We start from the raw sequence: 19,680 nt of genomic DNA, 5'->3' as shown, positions 1-19,680 counted from the left end.
GGCATGAGCGAGCGTCTTTTTCTTTTTCTTCTCCCTAGACACCTTTTGAGGAGCAGACGCATGGCGCGGTGTATTTTGTATGACTTAACGATTTCACGATAGACATGTATGATGATGGGTCTGTGGTCCCTGTCTATAGCCTATATTTCTTTGGAAGATCTAGTGTAGATGAGATGAGATGAAGTGACACTTTTCTACGGTGACAACTGTAGATCAGTTTCAAGGCTTACAAGTAGAAGACAGGGGCTTGCGTGACGTCTTAGAGATTCTCATGACGAAATACGAATCCCAGAGTAATATCAGTCATCCACATCGCGCGGGTCATGCTCGCGCCAAAACTGCTCATACTCCTCCATGGACTGCCCGGGGACGGTTTCATAGCGAGTGAGCGGGGCCAGAGGAATCCCCAACTGCTCATACTTGTCCAAGCGCTGCTTCGTCACGGGCCGGCTCTTGTTGATGCTATACACCTTGATCCGATGCGCCGAAGAGGTGACATGCAGACCCCAGTTCCAGGCAGCGCGCACATTCAGCGGCTGTGTATTGAGCGAGTTGTCCCAGCACCGACACACAATCTCAATCCAGCCCTCCACGTCGCATGGCAGGTCGATTTCCCACACCCGCCACGTCCAGCGGCCCTTCTTCGACAGCTTCTCCGGCGGCACCTCGTACCAAGTGAACCCCCCGTCGGCCGACAACTCCACTCGCTCCGGCCACCGGCCTCCCCCCGAATACGCCCAACCCTTACACCGGATCTTGCCGGTGTGCATGACGGCTTGTTTCGTCCATGGCGACATGATCGCCGAGCTGACGGGCATCTCTTGGATCTGGATTCCGTCTGTTGGCCGCATGTTGTACTTGCCGACCTGCTGGTTGAAATACAGGTATTCCTTGCTCTGGACGGGGGCTCGGGATGGGTTCTCAATGGCCTTGATGCGGTAGAGCCACTTGACACTGCGCGCTCCGATATACCCCAGCACAACCACTCGCAACGGGTATCCGTGGATTTTAGGCAGTGGCTCTCCGTTCATCTCCCAGGCCAAGATTACCTCGTTGGCCTTGACTTTGGACCACGGCACACTGACCACGTAGTTCATCGCCTCCAAGTCCTTGATGTAGGTCTCGGCGCCGTATAGCTCGAGGTGCTTGGCGGGCCGGACGAGCCCTCCACAGTCCTTGATCACTTTCTTCAAACTGATCCCGACATACCGCGCCGTGCCGATAGCCCCCTCCGCCCACGGCGCCTGCGGCACTTCATCGCCTTGCCCGCCGTACATGTTGATCTGCTCAATGCGACGCGTTCCCGAGCACTGCATCGTGACGAGCTTCTCCATGCGCGGGAACCTCATCTCGTCCTTGAGTTCGTCCAGCGTATACGACCGCGGATGATTCACCAGCCCATCGAGAGATAGGCTCCACTTGTCCTTGTCAATCAGCGGGATGCCGCCGTGGTTGCGCACGAAGTGCAACGGGTTCGGCGTGACCACCTTGGATGTGACCAGTCGTTTCGGTGGCTCCCCGTTGTAGGGAAACTGCAGAAGATGCAGCATGTCCGGATGCTTCTCGCGCAGGACTGTCCGCCACGAGTCGGCTGCCACACTTGTCAGCTCACCCCCAATGGCCTGATGCCATTCCTTGAAGTCATCGCCCGTGAGCACGGGGTTGGTGCCCGGAATAGGCCCGAACATGAAATCCGGACTCTGGGCGAAGGTCTGCGCGGTAAGCACCTTGTGTGCCTTGGCCTTTTTTCTGGAAAGCTCTCCCATTCAATATATCTAGCGATTCCAATAGGTGTTTGGTCAGCGTGATATCCAGCTATCTATATCCGCTGCTCTCTCTCTCCGCACGGAAGAAGAACTATACCCTTTCCAGCCGTCCTTTTCTCGGGCGAACAGCTTGCTGCGATCCCCCACTGACTCAATTACCTCTTCGTCTTTGGTCAGCTTGGATTGACGTGAGGGATACAGGTGGACGGTGTCGCTTCCGGTTTGGTCCAGGATCGGCAGCTTGTGGCCTGCCATGCCCTGTTCGATCACCCATTCATCGGCACGATTCGTGGTGTCCAGCTCGGCTGGGAGCTCCATTTCGGGCAGCAATAGAAGAAAATGAAGCTAAATTTCTTTTTCAAGGCGCTAGGTTAGAGGTTTCAATGAACAAGAAGTTGCCTCAAGTTTTCTGTCAGAGAACGAGGAAGCTGTGACACTTTTTGCGTGTGTTCTTGCGATCCAAGCACCAGTGAAACATTCCTCGAATGAAAAACCTACAAGATATAACAGCCGTCAACCTCCTATTGCATTGTCTAGAAGTGCGCTGAATGACCTCATGACTGGCGGCGTGCCCGGTGCATACCAGGGATGGGTTCGATGATGTAAACATTAATCCTTACCATTGATAACCAGGGAAATAGTCTCTCAAGTCAATCCAATGGGATCTTTTGTGCAAAACATGGAGCCATGTAAATTGGAGCCGGGCTCGAGGGCTCTTGTGGGACAGGGAAGGCTGGCTAGGGTTTCCTGGCTAGCGACGGTCATGCTGATGGTTGGCTGGCTCTCTATTTCCTGTGAAAGTCAATTGAAGACGCATGATCCGATTGGATGTGCAAGGCGAGCCATTTTAATGAGATGATAGATGGAAGGTAACGTTAGGGCTTCGGGACTGGCAGCTACACAACAGGTGGATTGTTCTGCTTCTCCTCTCTCACACACCAGCAAGACAAGACAAAAATCAAGTACAGTAAAGAGAGAAAGATTTACTGTCCGCACTTTTTGTATCCGCTAACCCACGGCACTAACCAGCGCATTGGTGCCACCAGTCACTAGTGTAACCCGCATGCCCGAGGACAGAACTGTCCAAGATCAAGACATATTAGTCATAAGAATAAATCAAACTTTCATTACTACTTATTCTCAAACAAATCTGATGGGAATCCCCCCTCCTCAGGACGAAACGAGGGCCTCGGTTGCCTTTTGGACGCCAGCACCCAAGTCCGGGGCAATACGCGAGAACAAATCTAGGTAGTTTCAGTCAATATTAGTATAAATAAAAACATAAATCGGAGGGGGAAAATAGAACATACCATAAACAGCATGGCGAAGCCTAGAGCTCTTCACTTGGCGCAGATGAATAGCAACGTTGCCAAAAACCCTCTCCTGATGACCGGGTTCCTTGCCCAGGACCTCCCAGAGCGCCGTGGGCTGCACAAAGTCCTCATCGGTAATGTGGCTCTGGAAGCTACATACTTGGCCCACCCACTGCTCATGCTCGGTCAAGGTGCTGAGGGCGCTGGGTCCAATGCCTTTGACCTCCTGGTAGAATTTGGTCGGCTGCAGCGAGGATCCGACGTAGTTGGGGTCGGCGCCATAGTTGTTGGAGAAGTTCATCAGGCCGTCTCGCTGGAATGGGCAGTATACTGGTGCTTTGGCTGCGTTTGTTGGGAGTTGCTGGTAGTTCACACCCAGCCGATACCGGGCTGCGTCGGGATAGGAGAATAGTCTGGCTTGGAGGACTAGTGGAGATATTAGTTTTGATCCATCAATATTCGAAATTTGGTATGGTTTACCTGGATCCGCGGATGGTGCAATGCCCGGAACCAGCGTGGACGGCGAGAAGGCGGCCTGCTCGATGTCTGTGAAGTAGTTTTGGGGCTGTCATAAGGATACAGTGTCAGAAATTTCTTCTAATAGGTGATTGAAACTTACATTCCGGTTCATCGTCAACTTGCCGATTTTCCTTAAGGGAAAATCCTCGTGCGGCCAAACCTTGGTCATATCGAAGATATTCCACCGGTACTTCTCAGCCTGCGAAGGGTCCATCACTTGGACATAGACATTCCAAACGGGATAGTTGCCCTGTTCAATGGCTTCGAAGAGGTCCTGGATGAGGAAGTCTGGGTTCTCTCCTCCAAGTTGGGTCGACTCTTCCTTGGTGAGGTTGCGGATGCCCAGGGTAGTTTTGATGTGGATCTTGACGTATTTGAACGAGCCATCCTGTTCTCTGCGTAAGCAAAAGGCGAATAGACATCCATTATGTTCGTTCAAGTACCTTTGTGGTAAATTTGTAGGTGTGTCCACTGTAGGCATTCATATGGCGGAGAGAGGCTGGCGTTCCTCGATCACTGAACAGATGGAGAAGTTCATGAAATCCTTCGGGATTTCCAACATGAAAGCTATCAGCATAGTCGTGATTAGTACAATACATAGACCTCAGTTATTCGAGGTGGACGTACTCCCAAAACTAAGAAAGGTCAGCATTGGCATTTCTCTAAACACTGAATGGAAACTCACCATGTTCGGATCAGGAAGATGAGTCTGTGGATTCCGCTTATGCGACCTGTTCAGCGAGGGGAATTTGATCGGGTCTCGAATGAAGAAGACGGGCTTGAAGGGTGTGAGTGAATACAATACAATTCAGGACAACGCGCATAGGGATTACATACCGTATTGTTGAACACCCAGTCCAGATTGCCCTCGTCGGTATACAACTTCATCGCCCAGCCGTGCACATCGCGTGCGGTATCGGCCGAGCCAGCCTCAGGTCCAACAGTGGAAATGCGCAACAGGACGGGAGTCGTCTTGCCGACTTGGTTCAGGAAACTCGCAGACGTGATGTCGGAACAGTCATTGGTGACAGTGAAGTCGCCATATGCTCTGGTGTTGCAATCAGTACTCGTCTAGTTTTGGAGTCGGAGACTGAAACCCAGACTTACCCAGCAGCTTTGGCATGAACCACTCTATCCGATGAGCGTAGTTAGCTGGGAGTGTCTTTGCAAGATGTATAGTGGACAGCGTACCGCTCGGGGATTCTCTCTCGCGCGAAATGAGCCAGAGTCTCGATGAGCTGCGTGTCTTGCAACAATCCAAGACCGCCACCACCCCCGCGGACCTGCACGGAGGTGGAATTGCTGGCATAGGGACATCCTGTAGGCTTCTTAGTTCTTGATCTTTCTTTCTAGATTATCTTGATGAGTACCTTCTGCAAGAGTATAGTATCGCTCCATAGCTACTTGTTGATGAGCGTCTTCCGTTCAATTGAGGTTATTTTGTCGTCTGCGCAAATGGATTTGTGGAAGGAAATAAGTTGGCCTGTCTCTTCGCGCTTTCTTTTTATCGGTTGGTTTGATCCACGGTTGAGTCTGCGGGTTTCTGGTCGTCGCTCGATTTAGGGTTGCCGGCGGATGCGAGATATGTTGACATCATCGGAGAATTAAAGCCGCAGTCAATTTCCAATGGTCCTTTGATTAGTTTAGTGATTTCCTGATTGCACAGAAAAATCCAATTCCCATTGAGGTCGGCCGAAGCTAGCCCTAACCCCCGAGGCAAATCCTAATCAATACCTGGAAATCTTGTCTAGAATGTGTCTTTCGCCCGTCATATCCGACCACTTCGGCCTAATATATGATCTTTCGAGAGTGTAGGAAGTAGAAGTAGAAAGTAGAACTGATGGGCCTCTCGTGAAGGACCCACCTGTCGATCCCTTCTGTCATAAAACGCGATCATCGCTTCCCGATGTCGCCTCGTCCTGATCATTGGAGATCTTCATCTCGTCTTCTCCACAGATGAAACGCCCCTGACAAATTGACGTCAGCTCCTCGGGGATTTTTTGGTCCCTTGGGCACACGTTCTCCGAACGCTTCTCTCTTTTCTCTTTCTCTCATCATGTCACTATGAGCTGGCTGCATCCCCACAGTGGGCTTCGGTCCCGGATGTCTATGTGCCTGGGGCTGGCACTGGCACTCCTGTTACTATCCCGGCGGATCATGAACGGCGAACCCTCGAGTGCCGCAGCATCGCCGAAGCCGCTCGAAACGGAACTCGTCTTTGCTGCAATGCAAAGCACGGATATGTCCTGGGTCGACGAGCATCTATCCGATAGGCGAGTCAGTATCTATCGAGCCGATGGGCCACCCGAAGCCAATTTGACGGTACCGGTGAATAAAGGCGATGAAGCCATGGTGTATTTGACGTGCGTTGCCTGGGTTTCTTTTTTTTCCCCCTCATGGATATGTGGGTGCTCATTGCATACAACAGCTTCCTGGTCGACCGGTATTGGACTCTTCCCGACGTCACTATCTTCCTGCACGGAGGCCGCTATCAATGGCATAATGACAATCCTTTATATGGTATGCTATTATCCTCTTTCTGAGAATATATTACTTACCTATCTTCCAATCCAGACTCCGTCATTTCCATTCGAGACCTCAACCTCGATTTCGTCCTTGAAGCCGGCTACGTCAACCTGCGCTGCGCCTGGGCTGTCGGCTGCCCCGCTGAGCTTGAACCAGCCCGTTACTACCGCGAGCGACCTGACGACCCTCTACATTCAACAGCCATGGTATACCCGGATCAGTTCTTGGAGCTCTTCCCCGGCGTCCAGCTCCCCGAGGTCGTGGGCGTCCCGTGCTGCAGCCAGTTCGCAGTGTCGCGGGAGGCGATCCAGTCGCGCAGTCGCGAGGATTACGTGCGGATCCGGCAGTGGCTGATTGATTCGACGTTGCAGATGGGCACGAGTGGTCGTGTTCTGGAATATATGTGGCATAGTATGACCTATTCTTTCCTTTTCACTCTCGTATAGTTCCGTACTGATATACCGCAGTCTTGTTTGGCAAAAGTCCTCGGTATTGTCTCGATCCCCAGACCTGCTATTGCGAGACCTACGGTCACTGCGATATGAATGAAGAACAGCTTAAAAGCCAGTGGGTCTGGCGCGGTCTGGTGCTGCCCAAGGGCTGGCCCGACGCTGTGAACGAGACAAATTGAAAAGAAAAGAAAAGAAAACCACCTTCGTCTTAAATAATTCGGCCCAGCCTCATATGTGAAACAGGAAAACAGCATGTGCGCGTTGCCCATAAAAACTAAATGCATATATGTACTCATTCATGATCTTCGTGAGACACATCCCTCTGCAATCTCTCATCTTCCCAGATGGCATTTCAAGCATGGCCTCACCGCCACAAGTCCTGCCGACTGGCCCGCTTGTATCCGTTACTGCTCTTGGGCCGTTCTTCTTCGGTCGGCACAGCCAGGAACCCGCCAAAGCCATTGCCCACCAGCACGCTCTTGCGCGCATCGCCGCCCCAGGACCGGCTCAGTTGCGCTTCTTGGAAGCTGACGGGCCGTGTCCGGGCCTCGCGGCGCCCCATGGACCCGGGGTCGTATGGTGTGAAGTTCCACTCGAGTTCATCTAGCCCCTTGCTATACACGTTCAACGGTTGCGACAGACCACCGCCCACCAACTGGGGTCCGTCCTCTCCGCCGCCCAGGAGTCGCGGCGGCGGTGTGAGCATGAGCGTGTCGGGAAAGTGCGCATCGCGCACATAGAGATCGCGCAGAGCCGGCAAGGCCCGGGACATCAAGGAAGAAATAAGATAGGTGTAGTACGAGCCCGCGACCGGCGGCATGCCGTGATTATCGGCCTCGGAGGTTATTTCATAGTGCAGCAATGACAGCGACTTGGATGCCATGGCCGGAATCTGCTCCATCGGGAAGGATCGAGAAACCTCCTGGACAACCCAGAGACTCTGGAGCTGCGAGGCTGCAGATAGCAGCCCATGCAGCATGGACGGAAGAACCCCGGTGTCAGAAAGCGTCAATGACTGTAGCGCGGCCTGGTTGGCCGGAACGGAAAGAATCGCGACAAGCCCGCTTGCCGTGACATTGGGGGTATTGCGCAGCGTGAGTCGCTGCAGCGCGGGAAATGGGGGCAAAGGCGTGTTCACGGTGAATGCAGAGTCATCGAGCCAGGGCAGATCCTCCAGCGTGAGGTCGCACAACCGGGGAAATGCCGCCAGGCCATTTCGCAAAGTACTTGGCTCGATTTGTAGGCCCGACAACTCCAGCATCTCCAGATTGACCCAGAGCCGCGATCCCGGCAGACGAGCAATACTCGCCTCGGCGCCACGACGATAGCTCATTCGGCGTATATCTGGGCATCGGATGATGAGTTCCTGTTTCAGTGCCAGACACGAGGGCTCGTCACTGAAGAGACCGGCCGGCAGATCCACAAAGCGAAGATGAGGGTAGTACAGAGATGGTGCGAGCGATATTGGCTTTGTTGGCCTCGCGGGTCATGTACGGCATGCGTAGCGACAAGACCATATTGCCCAGCCCTTGCGACGCCCGCACCGCTCGCATAAAGAGCTCCAGACGGACTTGGGGTGCGTCAATGGGGTCGCCATTGCGATCAAAGAAGGAGCGGCGCTTTCGCTTGGCCGCCAATTCAATTTCGAGCTCGCAGTAGTGCACCGGGTCAATCCGAACATTTGTATAACTAGAAAATAAAACATTAGGTTCCTCCCTCAATTGACACATCATACATTATTGGGATACCATACAGAAGAGCGCGGGCATCCAAAAACCACCGCTTGCACACCAGCGCGCAGTGCGCCAGGTCGCGCATGTCGCAAAGCATGCAGCCATCGGTCATGGACTCTTCAGAGGTGCTGTAAGAGTTGTCAACTGTATGCGGACACACCAAGGCGAAGATGCGCGCCAGCAGGGGCCGAGGGAGCTTTCGAGTGTAGTCGCGGCCGTTGACGCGGGGTGTGGGCGGCGTTGGCGGCTCGATCGCGCTCCCCGCACTACGCCGAGAACGCTCCCGGATGCGAGTGAAGAGGCCCATGGGAGAGGAAGAGGGGAGGTTTAGGGGAGGGGGGATGGAGGGTTTCGATGAGGCATTGTGAAGAAGCAGAAAGGGAAAGAGAAGAAGTGAAAGAAAGACGACGTGATGCAGGGTCCACCCGCAACAGGGATGAAACATCCAATCAAGACATGCAGCGAGTCGCCAAATGGCGTGGATGAGTAGATGAGGTATTCAGTAGAATCGCATTGGAATAGCATTGGAATAGTGTAGGGTATAGTATTGCAATAGCCCATGGATTGTCAAGTGCCTCGAGTAGATCTGGGGTAAACATGGGATATCCGAGATCCACCGAGTCCACTTGCTTATGTTTAGTATACTGACAGGCATACACATGGACAATATATTCTCCAAGTCGGTCTAGACCTTGATCTTCCTTGATCTTCGTGAATATTTCTTGATCTTCCCTGAATCTTCAATTCTCTTTAGATCCACCTGAACAAACCTGAATTGCGGCGGCCATGATGACATCACACGATGAGCCTGTCTGCCAAGGCAGAACCATCCCAGTTTTCCTCTGGAGAACACTCGCATGTCCTGAAGAATTCTCCTTCATCCCTTCTTTTCTTCTCCAAATCCGTCATCATGGCTGAAATGGGCATCTTGGAAACCACTGCTCCCCTGCCCTCGCCGGCCTTCACCAATAACCCCCGGAACACACGCTCGACAACGAAGCCTGGAAAAATCGTCCGCCGTATTACCCCCAACCCCCAAGGAGCTTGGATCAGTCCAGTGGCGTGTCCACTGCCAATGCGGGAAGATCTCGTACGTGTCGAAGCGTGACCGGCCGCTCAACGCCAAGTTCTGTCATTGCCATGGATGCCAGGTCATGCACGGCGCGCCCTTCCAGTGGGCGGCCATCTTCCACAAAGAAGACCTGTCCTTCACCAAGGGGGCGAGTGGATTGTCCTTTTACTCCTCTGCTCACAAGTCTCAGGAGTATGAGATGCCCACCAAGGTGTCGTGCTCTTTCTGTCGCTCTCCGCTCATGGACGAGGGCCGCAATGTCTGCTTGCTGTTCCCGGCCTCGATAGATTTCAATGGCTCCGAGGATGAAAACCGCCAGAAACGGGAGGCATTCAAGCCAACGTGTGTGGATTCCTTCTCATGGTTACGGTTGATGGGTGGATGCTGACTCTGTATATGATAGATGTCATATCTTCTATGAGCAGCGGGCCATGGACATTGCCGACGGCCTTCCCAAGTGGTCTGGCATGGACGGGGCCAGTGAGTTGCTGGACGACTATGGCCACCGGGTCCAGCAAGGAAAACAGGCGACATGACAATGAAGTTGCGTGGGAGGGATATCCGTCAGAAGAAAAGAAAGAGAAGAGCAGAAATGGCCGCCAATCGCATTTATCAATCAGCGCACGTTACGCGAAAACGTGTTTCGACATAGGAAAAGTCCGGGCATGTCCACTTTGCCAAGTGGATAACCCTCGCGATCGTCAAGTCCCAATCACCCACTGTGGACTAAGATACACACAAGAGCCACGCTCGACACTTAAGTGGTTTGGGGACATCTCAAGATGGTTTGGTACTCGGACTGTTTCCGTTTCAGCATCAGTCACTGTCTCTATAAAAAAATAGACGCTCCACACCTTGACTCGTTATCTCCTTGCCTCATCCAGCCTGAGTCGATGGTGATATGCGCACTATCAGGACTATAGCTGGAGTGCATCACTTGGACTGCTTCATCTTCGAGGAACTCTTGCAGAGTGTCTAGATACTCGTGTAACAAACTCGAAGTGCCCACTTGGGCTGATTGTAAAATGTCCGCCTTTCGGTTGATATCGTATATGAACAGGGTTGGTTCCATCTTGGAGAGACAGAGTAGGCCACAAGAAACATAATGAGTCAGAAGGCGAGCTTAAGTATTTATATCTGCGTGGCTATAGGTGCGTGCATGTAGTCGGGCCATCTTCGGCCGCAGTCCCATCTTGTAAGGCTTTATGGATCTATGCCGATCCCCGTCGGCCCCCATGTTTTCTTTCTCTATCTCCCTCTCGGTCCTCGGCTTCTCCGATGCTAATGCAGTGCTTTCACCAGATCTCGGCACGATGTGACCCTCAGCAGCTCATCTCCTGAACAGGAAATTCGTCTCCGTTCCCCCTGGACCTCCATGGGCTGGTCGTCTCTCTTATAAAATGATGGCCGGCGTCTTGTCCCGAGGCTACTCCCCCATCCGCCAGCTGTTCATGTACAGGGGTCACACGGGCAAATCACACTGATTTTCATTTCTGGGTCTCTATTGTTCAAATTCCTTCTCCCGTTACTCTCTTCTCCAGCGCTATGTGGTTCAAGTTGTGGGGCAGTCTTGCTATGCTTCTGGCCGGTCCGGTGGCCGCTGTGAGCCAAATATCCGACGACGAGATGGGCTCGCTGCTGGACGCCGGCAGCGTGGACCTCGCCGACCGATACGCACCGGTGTGGTTCTTTGGCCAGGCCCGGGACCAGCCACCATGCTATCCTACCTGGGCGTTTGGCGGGTCGCCCAGTTCGCCAGACGTGTACGACAACGACCACAAGACGCCGGCAGCGGCTCAGTGTGACTACCCGGATGTCGGGTGCAAGTGTCGCAACCCGGATGTCGATACTGGGAACCCGGGCCCGGCGTTTCCTGTGTACTACACGTACTCGCGCTGCAACGACAGCGACGTGCGCGTGGTGTACAACCTTTTCTATGAGAAGGACGGCGCCGAGTTCGTTGGCATCGATACGGGTCATGACTACGACTGGGAGCGTGTTATCATTGTCCACTCGCGTGGTGACGACGACAAGTGGGAGCCTACAACCATTCTGCTCTCGGCCCATAGTGGCTACACCCGGCTCGCCTGGAGTGATGTTCAAAACACCCTAACCACTGACCAGGTCCATGCCGGCGACGTCAAAGATCCCAATGGTGTAAAGAACGAAGACCACCCCAAGGTGTATGTTTCCTGGTCGAAACATGCCAACTTCAACAAGCGCAGTACTGCCTTCACCGATCCCGCCAGCCAGTCGCTGAACGACGCCTTCCGCAGTCAGGACTGGTGGTACTTTGTGGACCCGCAGTACTACGTATGGCCCTTCTTCTGTCTTATGGCAGTCTGAATATTTGGACAGTGAGACTAACTCGAGCAGATTCGTGCCGACGATAGCACCGACGCCGGCAAGGCAATCGGCGACGCAAATTGGGGCAGCGCCGATAGCAACCCGCCTAAGGTGCAATCGACAGTGTGCGATGCGACGTAGATATTTTATGGTATAACTTAGGACAGCAAGAGCATATAATATCTTTAATATAAGAATATGTGAACGCAGCGAAATACTTCCTTGATTCAAGTTTCTTGACCCGCGGCAACTTTAGTTCAACTAATCAAGATAGATATAGGGAAAAGGGTATGAATAGAGATTAAAAAGAGGATTAAAAAATGATTAGAAAATAGATTAAACAAAATAGTTACAAGATATAAAAGAAAAGTATTAGTGAAATAAGGATAGTAGTAGTAAAATAGCTATCTACATATTAAACAGGACAAAATAAGGCTTCAAAATCCAATCTTGAGTATCTACTACGTCTCCTAAAGCCACCGGAGCGAGCCGAAGGCCAGCGACTTGTAATCAGATGATATTCAAATGTATTGCAATGATATTCAGATATTCCGACATTCATAGTAGACAAAACAGACCAAGTATCGAATGACATCAGCCCCCACATCCACCCCAATCACCGCATGCTGATTCTTCGCTTTCCCCCAATGCTCCACCCTCGAGCTTTCGTGGTGGGATTGTTTCTTCCTCTGCTTCTTTACTTGTGCCTCACCTCGCGCTCGCCCAGCATGTCCTGGTTTCAGAAATCCTTCACTCTCCCCTCGCGCAGCCGCGGCTCCTACCTGATCACCGACCAGATCGTGTCCGAGCTGCCCGAGCTGCGCGACTACAAGGTCGGCATGCTCAATCTGTTCGTGCAACACACCAGCTGTGCGCTCTCGCTCAACGAGAACTGGGACGACGATGTGCGCGCTGACATGAGTGATGCGCTGGATCGCATTGCCCCCGCGGACCGGAAGGGCACGCTGTATCGCCATTCTGCTGAGGGCGAGGATGATATGCCGGTATGCATTCTTTCTATTCTTCTCTTTATTTATTCTTGATAGAGAGAGAGAGAGATTTCTCTCTGTAGGTAGCTAGCATAATACTGATCTACTCGCAGGCCCATATCAAATCCGCTCTTGTTGGCGCCTCCGTCAACATCCCCATCTCCAATGGCCGTCTCGCTACCGGCACGTGGCAGGGAATTTGGTATCTCGAGTTCCGGACGAGTCGACACACTCGCAAGGTCGTGGCCACCATCCAGGGGGAAAAGGCCTGACTCGATGACATGAAGCGGGGGCATTTGTGACGACCCGCAGGGCAATGCGGTGTAAAGACCAAACATGAACATACTAGGGAGTTTCTACACACACCCAAATACCTACAAACGAATTTGGCAGTCACCCATCGATCAGAGTAGCCCATTGATCAAAATTCTGTAATTCTGTACACGGCCTCGGGCCCAAAACCAGGTCACAAACAAACGCAAGAAATGATCAACGCCAACATAAGGAAATCGATGCGAGTGGTCTATCGCTGCTCCAGTCCGCCTTCCGTCACCCGCTGGGTCTCGTTCACCTCGGCAGCGTCGCCAGCCGACTGGAGGGGGTAGCTGGTTTCGGGCAGCGACTCCAGGTACGAACGGTGGTGCTCGTGAGCCTGAATGAAAAAAAAAAAAAAACAGTCAGTTATCATCCACATGTGCAGATCGGCAGGCCAACGTACAAAGGGAAGCCCGCAGTACCCGCAGGTCGCAATCTCGGGCTTGTCGGTGTTGATGAAGATCTTGGGGTGGCCGAGAGGACCGCCACCGCCGTCGCAGCTGACGACCTTGGACTTGGTCCACCGCACCGGTTGCTTGTGGATGAGCTCAATGGCGGCCATGGGTCGCGGCTATAGAATCCGCTGTCAGCAATTGACCGGGGGAAGCAAAAGAAAACTGTAACCAATTGAACAAAGATTAGAACACAAACACACCTGCACTTCCATAATAGTCTGCTCGAAGCGAGGACCGGTCATCGCCTGCTCACGGGGCTGCTGGCTGGCCGCCCAGGTGTTGGCCCGGTTCGGCGCCTGGAGGCTGCGGATGCGCTCCGCGACCTCAGGCTCCTCCTGCAGAGAAGCATCCCAAGATCCGAATGAGTCAGTTGGTATGGCATTGGACCCAGAGACATTGGGCTTGGGGGTCGGCGGGGTCGGGTCGTTGGATTGGATGCGGTTCTCGGACAGGCGAGGCACGGTCGACGAGTAGGGGCGGACAACGAAGCGCGGGCGAACCGACGCTAAGGCCGTAACTCTGCGGCCACAGGACATCATGCTGGGTAGACCGAGTGGGCAAAGGAGGTGGAAGAGAAACAGCTGGGGCCGGGAGGAGCGAGGTGCAAGGCGCCTCTGAATAATCCGCGAGGTGTGGTTTGGTGGGCTCCCACCGCCTTCTATCTCCAGCCAGATGCCGCCGGGACTTGGTTTTTCTGCCGCGTGATTTGTCGCTGCTTTGCCCGCTGCGACTTACTTGGTTTTTGCTTCAGCTTCAACTCTTTTTGCCCAAATATACTTCATCATGCCAGCCTCTCCGGGGGCGGCTGCAAAGCCCGAAAAGACCATGTCGTCACGTCTGCTGACGATGAAGGTAAGCCAAATCTAGAGCACCCAGACGAGCGGAGCTAACCTCCGGTGCAGTTCATGCAGCGAGCTGCGGCCTCAGCAGCTGCCAAAGAACCTGAGGCTCCTGCATCGGATGACAATCCCCCCACCCCCAAGCGCCCGAGACTCTCCACCGAGCCCGGTAGTCCGGGAACCCCGCGCTCCGACCTAGATGCTATTTCTGCAGCCCTTGCCGCGGAAGAGGAAAAGCGTCGCGAAGCAGTTGCCAGACAAGCTGCCGAGGCTGGTGAGACAGAATGGGTGCTGGATGTGCCGCCTGCCACGAACCAGTATGCGCCGCAACCACTCGTGGTGGCGGCCGACTCGTTGGATGCGGACGAGGATGCTTGCTATGGTGGTCGCCGATCCTACGGCAACTTCAAGCGCAAGAAGAGCTCGGTGAGTATTCCTCCGGTATCTGTTGTCGAGGGGCTCTCATCTCGTTTCTAACTCTTACCAGACTCCACAACAATCACAACAATCTGCCGACAAGAAGAAGGAATCGGATGACGAAGATATGAATATGATGAACCCCTCTGATCCCGCACAAGTCGAAGCGATGATTAACAAAGCCAAGGAAAAGGCAGCTAAGAAGGAAAAGGAAAGGAACCGGCCGGAGAAGGTCAGGCTGTCCGAGCTAACGAGTATCTCCGGCTCGCGCCAGGGTGGGACAGGGGCCCCGTCACAAAAGAAGAAGAAGCGCAAGAGCCGGTGAGCTTCAAACCGTGATGAGGTATTAAGACAAAAAATATCTCCAGGGAAATACCTCGATGGTTGGGATTTGGCGTTTAGCGTTCAGCATAGGTCATGGAGTCGGGTGTATTTACATAGAGAGCTTGCTTCGCTCGAATCAATACTTTTCAAATGATCATTTGTGTCTACGAAATGAGGTAGAAGATTGGGGCGTTCGTGCTCAATAAGAGCAATACTTCATGAATGGTGAAGGGTCAACCATTCTAAGCAGATCTTGGTATACTACACTATGTACAACTCCCCCAGCAAAACCAGTGAGATAGACTTGAAATAGAAAAGTGGTAGCAGAAGCTCACAGTCGTGCCTTTTTCTCCTGTTTCTTCTTCTCCCATCCCTTCTGGGTAGCGAAGTTCACAATCACATTCCACGCGGCAACACCCACGCCCACCGGGGGCGCAATCAGCAGCGTCCATGCCCACCAGCGGGGACTCGACGCAGAGATACTAGCCATAGCGCCTTTGACAGCGCGCTCCAGCTCCAACCTATCAGCGTCATTCCAAACGACGACACCACGCGCAGTAGCTGTGCCACGGAATTCGGCCTGAGCAGCCTTGGAGCGTACATCGCCCTGGCTGCGTACGCGGTTCTCGGCGTCTTCGGCTGAGAGGTGGGCGTCGCGGGCGCGTAGGCGCGCCATCTGCACGGCCGGGTCGTGGACCCCGACCACAATCACCGTGCCGCAGATCAGATCCATGCCGCTCTCGAATAGTAGCGGCACGTCCAGCACCACCGCCCACTGCCCGCGCACGTAGTGATACATCAGTGCCTTGTAGACCTCCCACCGCACAGCCGGATGCACGATCCCGTTCAGTACCTGCCGATCACGTTTGCGCTCGTCGCTGGTCCCGAAGACTCGCCGGCCCAGCGCGGGGCGGTTGAGGGCTTTGCCCTGTGTGCTGGTGCTATCTGGTGCATCCTCGAGTAAGAGATCTGGTGTGCTAGGCCCGAAGTAGTTCACGATTGCTTTGTAGCCTGCGGTGCCTGGTTCGACGACCTTGCGCGCAAGAAGGTCGGCGTCGATGATCGGGAGCGAGTATGGTGGGGTCGAGAGCAGTGACGACACGGTCGACTTGCCCGTCGCGATGGACCCCGTGAGCCCGATGATGAGCATCGTGAATGCTCGGATGAACACAATCACCGCGTTGGAGAGGAGGTGGGTGGTCGAGGTGGGCGTGCGGGGAGATCCACTGCCTCGGCTCCGCATTAGGAAATTCTACAATGCGCCACGAAGCACAACGTTCTACACAATGCCTCGCGATATACTCCATTATAATTAGATCTATAAAGGGGGGTACCCTTGGGTCGAGCTGTGAAGTACGAATTTTTAAATGGAATCAAAAAGAACAGCAGATTACAACACATTCAATGATATTCACGTAGAGGTTGTTCCAACCGCTTCAAAAAGGACTGAAAAAAAGGCCGATTATATCTAGACTTGAAACCATCGACGCCAGTGCTGAAAAATGGGGTTGTTGAGAGACTTTTGGCCGGGTGGTGTCGACCAGCATAGGTTTTTTTTTTTTTTTTTTTTTTTTTGCCAGTATTGTTTCCTGGAGATGACACAGATTGTGACAGAAATGAGATGCTATCCCGCTCAATCAATACGATGAGCATACTCGTATCCTTGCCGTCCATTACTCATTCTTTCCCATCTCTTTTTTTTTCATGTCTCGGGCAGTCCATGAGATGGGTCCTGTTTCTGACCGTTCCATCCGATATACGGCCAGCCATCTGGCAGCGAGGAATACGGCGGTAGGGCATAGCGATTATGGCATGAGCCATCTGAACGACATTCTAAATCGCAGAGTCCAAAGACCTGGCAGTAGCATTCCTGGGCCGTGGGGCAATAGACTGGCTTTTGGCCAAAGATCACTAGACAATAATTAATATCACGCCGGGAGCCAAAAAAAAAAGAAAAGAAAAGAAATCAAGAGCAAAGGAAGACATACTGTGCCATGAGTATTCCATCACGCGTCCGCTCATGTCGTCAGAGAGCGGCGTGTCCAGCAACCAGGTCCGGAACCGCTCGTAGTCGCGGCGTGGCCGCTGAAGCACTTTGGAACGAGTCACGCCGAACTGCGCGCAGCAGGACACCCCCACCTCGTCGGGAACGGGCTCGCCAGGGAAAAGTTCCATGAACGCGGTTTTGTAGTATTCGCCCGCATGCACATCCTCGCGGTGTGTGTCAGTCAGCGGGCGGATCTCCACCGGACATCCCAGCATCCAGGCACAGCGCAGATTAACATATCCCCGGCGTTCCAGGTAAGGGACCTGGAAATTGCGGAGCATCGGAACCCCGTCGTAGTAGGGGTCATCGTTGTGCCATTGGTAGCGTTGCGAGTGGATAAATAGCATCGTGTCTGGGAGATGATCGTAATTGTCGATGATATATCTGTCGCCCCGAGGAATTCGAGTTAGTTGCCATACTTCTTGTTCTGCGTCGGTTTCTAACTCACGTCAAATACACCATCGACTCTCGGCCTTTGTTGTGCGTTACAGTCAACGGCGCATCCTCGTTGTCTACCACATAGATACTCTTGGACCAGTCGGGGAAGAATTCGGACAGCCATGAAGTGTCATCATCCTCCATGCTGGCCACAACCATTTCCTTGTGTTTCCGGGTCACCGCACGAGCCTGCTCATCGGTGTTGTCTTGGGCGGCCACGCCATGTGGCGTATCCCTGCCCTGTTCGAATTTCGCGGTGTGTGGTTTGGATCGTCTGGTGGGTTTCGAGTTCGCGAAGAAGAGACAGTAGAGCGCAAGTACAATGAAGATCGTGAGGAGAATCGCCTTGATGCGGTTGCGCCGGCGCGGACTCTGCGGTCCGCCGGGGGCGAAGAGCATTATGAGATGTCTGTTGCGGCACTGTCACCGGGGATTAACGAGATCAGAATCGCATCGTGAGATCTTCAGTTGAATGCAGACTCCACGGTTCCACCCCACCCCCTTGGAGCTTGCGATGTTTGGAGAGAAGTGGAAAAAGATGAACCGGTGGAAAGGTGTCTCCGCGCCCACGCCACACAGCCCAGCCACCAGCCGATCGGTGGGTCTTGTTTTGTACATTTTTGTTGTGGGGATAGTTGGGCATTGTTATGGATGTGTTGATCAGATATATGCATCAGAGAAATAGCATTGCCTTGAGTACCGGGATATATATCAGGTGCCCTCTCGTCGCTCAACGGTCAACACCCAGGTCGCATCAAAGCCCTTCGCGGGGATCAAATGGTGGCCCATTTGGTTTGAGAGAATCGCCTTGTCCCCGTCCCTGAAGCAACAGTTAAAGTGTGTATGACCAAATACCCAAGCCGCCACGATTGGGTTAGTCCAGCATGTCTTCTGCCTCAAGTCGGTAGCAAAGCCCGTCGAAACCTCACTATTTGCATGTTTTGGATCTATACATCGTGGATCGATACTCGGGCTATGATGAGTGAAACCCACAATCCGTCTTCGCGGTTCCTGTGCAGCAATCGTTGAGACTTCATCATTCAGCCAAGCGAGGTCCGATTGATGCGCGGCATTATGGTCATCCACAGTCCATCGCAGAATATCCTTCCAGTCCACCAGACGGCTCTCGACCGCAAATTTCTGTTGTGGGGATATCTGCGAGAACAAGGTGCACCGCAAAATAGTGAGGTCCGAAGAGAGATCGTATCGGGTCCGGTCGAGGAAGACAAAGTTGCCCATCGGTCGTTTGTTCATCTTGTTCTGAGAATGTCCGCAATTTGGACTTGGCTGTCTTGCATGACGAGTGATATGGTTCATGGTTGCCGAGGACAAAGAACACGGTCGATTAGTGGCAGGGCTGAGTCTCGAGGAAAGAAAACAGCTGGTCGTTGGCCGCATGTCCAATGTCCCCTAGGAGGACGAGATATGGTGCGGTTTGGGCAAAGTTGAAACCGTACGAATGCGTTTCGAGGTGCAGGTCGGACATGATTTGGACGGAGGCTGCCATGGTCAATGAGATTGAGATGTGGAAGGAAATATGGAAAGGATATGAAAGGAAGTTCAGACGAAGTGCTGGTCTTCTCGTCTTGACCGGGCGGTTAAGCACCGCCCGCCATTTAGCGCTGAGGGTTTCCGAAAATATGATGTGTAGATATCAGGAATTATAATATAGAAATATGTTACCGCGGCGAAGCAATTCCCAATTGTAGTTTTTTTAGCGCTCGCTAAATATAGAGGAAAGAGGCCCGAGGAATTCGACTGACAGATGGTTTAAATGATTAGAAAATGGATATAAAAATCGAGATAAAAAAAGGTCTTAAATAAGAGAAAGTTTATTTAAGAAGGCTTTATATTTTAATCGTCATTTTCTACTACATCCCCTAAAGTGAGCGAAGCGTGGGCCAGCGACTGGTCTAACGCTAAAAAGAATACCGATGATATCGAGACACAGTTTAGTAGGGCACAGTCGATGCTATATAGTCTACATGATGATTCAATCTATCAATGTTTCAACTTCTAATCATGTCACCCTAACAGATTGGAGAGATATGTACTAGAGGCTTTTCACATATACTTCATCTCTCGATATCCATCGTGCCAGTATGCAACGCTGACAGGAAACCTGCCAA

The 19,680-nt window shown here is 52.7% G+C and overlaps 13 protein-coding genes across 13 annotated transcripts; 5 read left to right on the top strand and 8 right to left on the bottom strand.

The window, feature by feature from the left end:
* Positions 1-299: 299 nt before the first annotated feature.
* NUU61_001690 (sulfite oxidase) lies at positions 300-2,084 on the bottom strand (the record flags this gene model as incomplete). The annotated part of the gene is made up of 2 exons (XM_056652272.1): positions 300-1,749; positions 1,864-2,084. 2 exons carry the CDS (start codon positions 2,082-2,084, stop codon positions 300-302), a joined length of 1,671 nt encoding a protein of 556 aa, XP_056513339.1.
* An 852-nt stretch (positions 2,085-2,936) lies between these two features.
* NUU61_001689 (catalase) lies at positions 2,937-4,996 on the bottom strand (the record flags this gene model as incomplete). The annotated part of the gene is made up of 11 exons (XM_056652271.1): positions 2,937-3,010; positions 3,077-3,505; positions 3,560-3,644; positions 3,699-3,986; positions 4,042-4,165; positions 4,226-4,233; positions 4,284-4,376; positions 4,436-4,646; positions 4,706-4,729; positions 4,790-4,916; positions 4,969-4,996. The coding sequence occupies 11 exons, from the start codon at positions 4,994-4,996 to the stop codon at positions 2,937-2,939; spliced, it is 1,491 nt and encodes a 496-aa protein (XP_056513338.1).
* A 666-nt stretch (positions 4,997-5,662) lies between these two features.
* NUU61_001688 (DUF3431 domain-containing protein) lies at positions 5,663-6,755 on the top strand (the record flags this gene model as incomplete). Its single annotated transcript, XM_056652270.1, has 4 exons — positions 5,663-5,961; positions 6,027-6,118; positions 6,173-6,535; positions 6,592-6,755. The coding sequence occupies 4 exons, from the start codon at positions 5,663-5,665 to the stop codon at positions 6,753-6,755; spliced, it is 918 nt and encodes a 305-aa protein (XP_056513337.1).
* Positions 6,756-6,940: 185 nt separating this feature from the next.
* Positions 6,941-8,616, bottom strand: NUU61_001687 (F-box domain protein; the record flags this gene model as incomplete). Its single annotated transcript, XM_056652269.1, has 3 exons — positions 6,941-7,942; positions 8,022-8,265; positions 8,330-8,616. The coding sequence occupies 3 exons, from the start codon at positions 8,614-8,616 to the stop codon at positions 6,941-6,943; spliced, it is 1,533 nt and encodes a 510-aa protein (XP_056513336.1).
* Positions 8,617-9,111: 495 nt separating this feature from the next.
* Positions 9,112-9,917, top strand: NUU61_001686 (uncharacterized protein; the record flags this gene model as incomplete). Its single annotated transcript, XM_056652268.1, has 3 exons — positions 9,112-9,399; positions 9,437-9,727; positions 9,804-9,917. The coding sequence occupies 3 exons, from the start codon at positions 9,112-9,114 to the stop codon at positions 9,915-9,917; spliced, it is 693 nt and encodes a 230-aa protein (XP_056513335.1).
* A 1,009-nt stretch (positions 9,918-10,926) lies between these two features.
* On the top strand, positions 10,927-11,868 carry NUU61_001685 (uncharacterized protein; the record flags this gene model as incomplete). Its single annotated transcript, XM_056652267.1, has 2 exons — positions 10,927-11,694; positions 11,758-11,868. The coding sequence occupies 2 exons, from the start codon at positions 10,927-10,929 to the stop codon at positions 11,866-11,868; spliced, it is 879 nt and encodes a 292-aa protein (XP_056513334.1).
* Positions 11,869-12,455: 587 nt separating this feature from the next.
* Positions 12,456-12,988, top strand: NUU61_001684 (YjbQ family protein; the record flags this gene model as incomplete). The annotated part of the gene is made up of 2 exons (XM_056652266.1): positions 12,456-12,731; positions 12,830-12,988. The coding sequence occupies 2 exons, from the start codon at positions 12,456-12,458 to the stop codon at positions 12,986-12,988; spliced, it is 435 nt and encodes a 144-aa protein (XP_056513333.1).
* Positions 12,989-13,239: 251 nt separating this feature from the next.
* On the bottom strand, positions 13,240-14,025 carry NUU61_001683 (zinc-finger domain-containing protein; the record flags this gene model as incomplete). Its single annotated transcript, XM_056652265.1, has 3 exons — positions 13,240-13,368; positions 13,435-13,602; positions 13,687-14,025. The coding sequence occupies 3 exons, from the start codon at positions 14,023-14,025 to the stop codon at positions 13,240-13,242; spliced, it is 636 nt and encodes a 211-aa protein (XP_056513332.1).
* A 366-nt stretch (positions 14,026-14,391) lies between these two features.
* NUU61_001682 (uncharacterized protein) lies at positions 14,392-15,067 on the top strand (the record flags this gene model as incomplete). The annotated part of the gene is made up of 2 exons (XM_056652264.1): positions 14,392-14,751; positions 14,813-15,067. The coding sequence occupies 2 exons, from the start codon at positions 14,392-14,394 to the stop codon at positions 15,065-15,067; spliced, it is 615 nt and encodes a 204-aa protein (XP_056513331.1).
* A 330-nt stretch (positions 15,068-15,397) lies between these two features.
* Positions 15,398-16,309, bottom strand: NUU61_001681 (putative dephospho-CoA kinase; the record flags this gene model as incomplete). Its single annotated transcript, XM_056652263.1, has 1 exon — positions 15,398-16,309. The coding sequence occupies one exon, from the start codon at positions 16,307-16,309 to the stop codon at positions 15,398-15,400; it is 912 nt and encodes a 303-aa protein (XP_056513330.1).
* A 459-nt stretch (positions 16,310-16,768) lies between these two features.
* Positions 16,769-17,950, bottom strand: NUU61_001680 (DUF3431 domain-containing protein; the record flags this gene model as incomplete). Its single annotated transcript, XM_056652262.1, has 3 exons — positions 16,769-16,977; positions 17,055-17,497; positions 17,562-17,950. 3 exons carry the CDS (start codon positions 17,948-17,950, stop codon positions 16,769-16,771), a joined length of 1,041 nt encoding a protein of 346 aa, XP_056513329.1.
* A 312-nt stretch (positions 17,951-18,262) lies between these two features.
* On the bottom strand, positions 18,263-18,805 carry NUU61_001679 (uncharacterized protein; the record flags this gene model as incomplete). The annotated part of the gene is made up of 1 exon (XM_056652261.1): positions 18,263-18,805. The coding sequence occupies one exon, from the start codon at positions 18,803-18,805 to the stop codon at positions 18,263-18,265; it is 543 nt and encodes a 180-aa protein (XP_056513328.1).
* Positions 18,806-18,896: 91 nt separating this feature from the next.
* NUU61_001678 (uncharacterized protein) lies at positions 18,897-19,058 on the bottom strand (the record flags this gene model as incomplete). The annotated part of the gene is made up of 1 exon (XM_056652260.1): positions 18,897-19,058. The coding sequence occupies one exon, from the start codon at positions 19,056-19,058 to the stop codon at positions 18,897-18,899; it is 162 nt and encodes a 53-aa protein (XP_056513327.1).
* Positions 19,059-19,680: the final 622 nt, after the last annotated feature.

The sequence above is a fragment of the Penicillium alfredii genome (assembly GCF_028826965.1).
Source record: "Penicillium alfredii strain IBT 34128 chromosome Unknown utg000004l_segment0_segment0, whole genome shotgun sequence".
NCBI classification, from domain to species: domain Eukaryota; kingdom Fungi; phylum Ascomycota; class Eurotiomycetes; order Eurotiales; family Aspergillaceae; genus Penicillium; species Penicillium alfredii.
The sequence above is the reverse complement of the archived record's forward strand: the minus strand, read 5'-3'. Positions and strand labels throughout refer to the sequence as shown.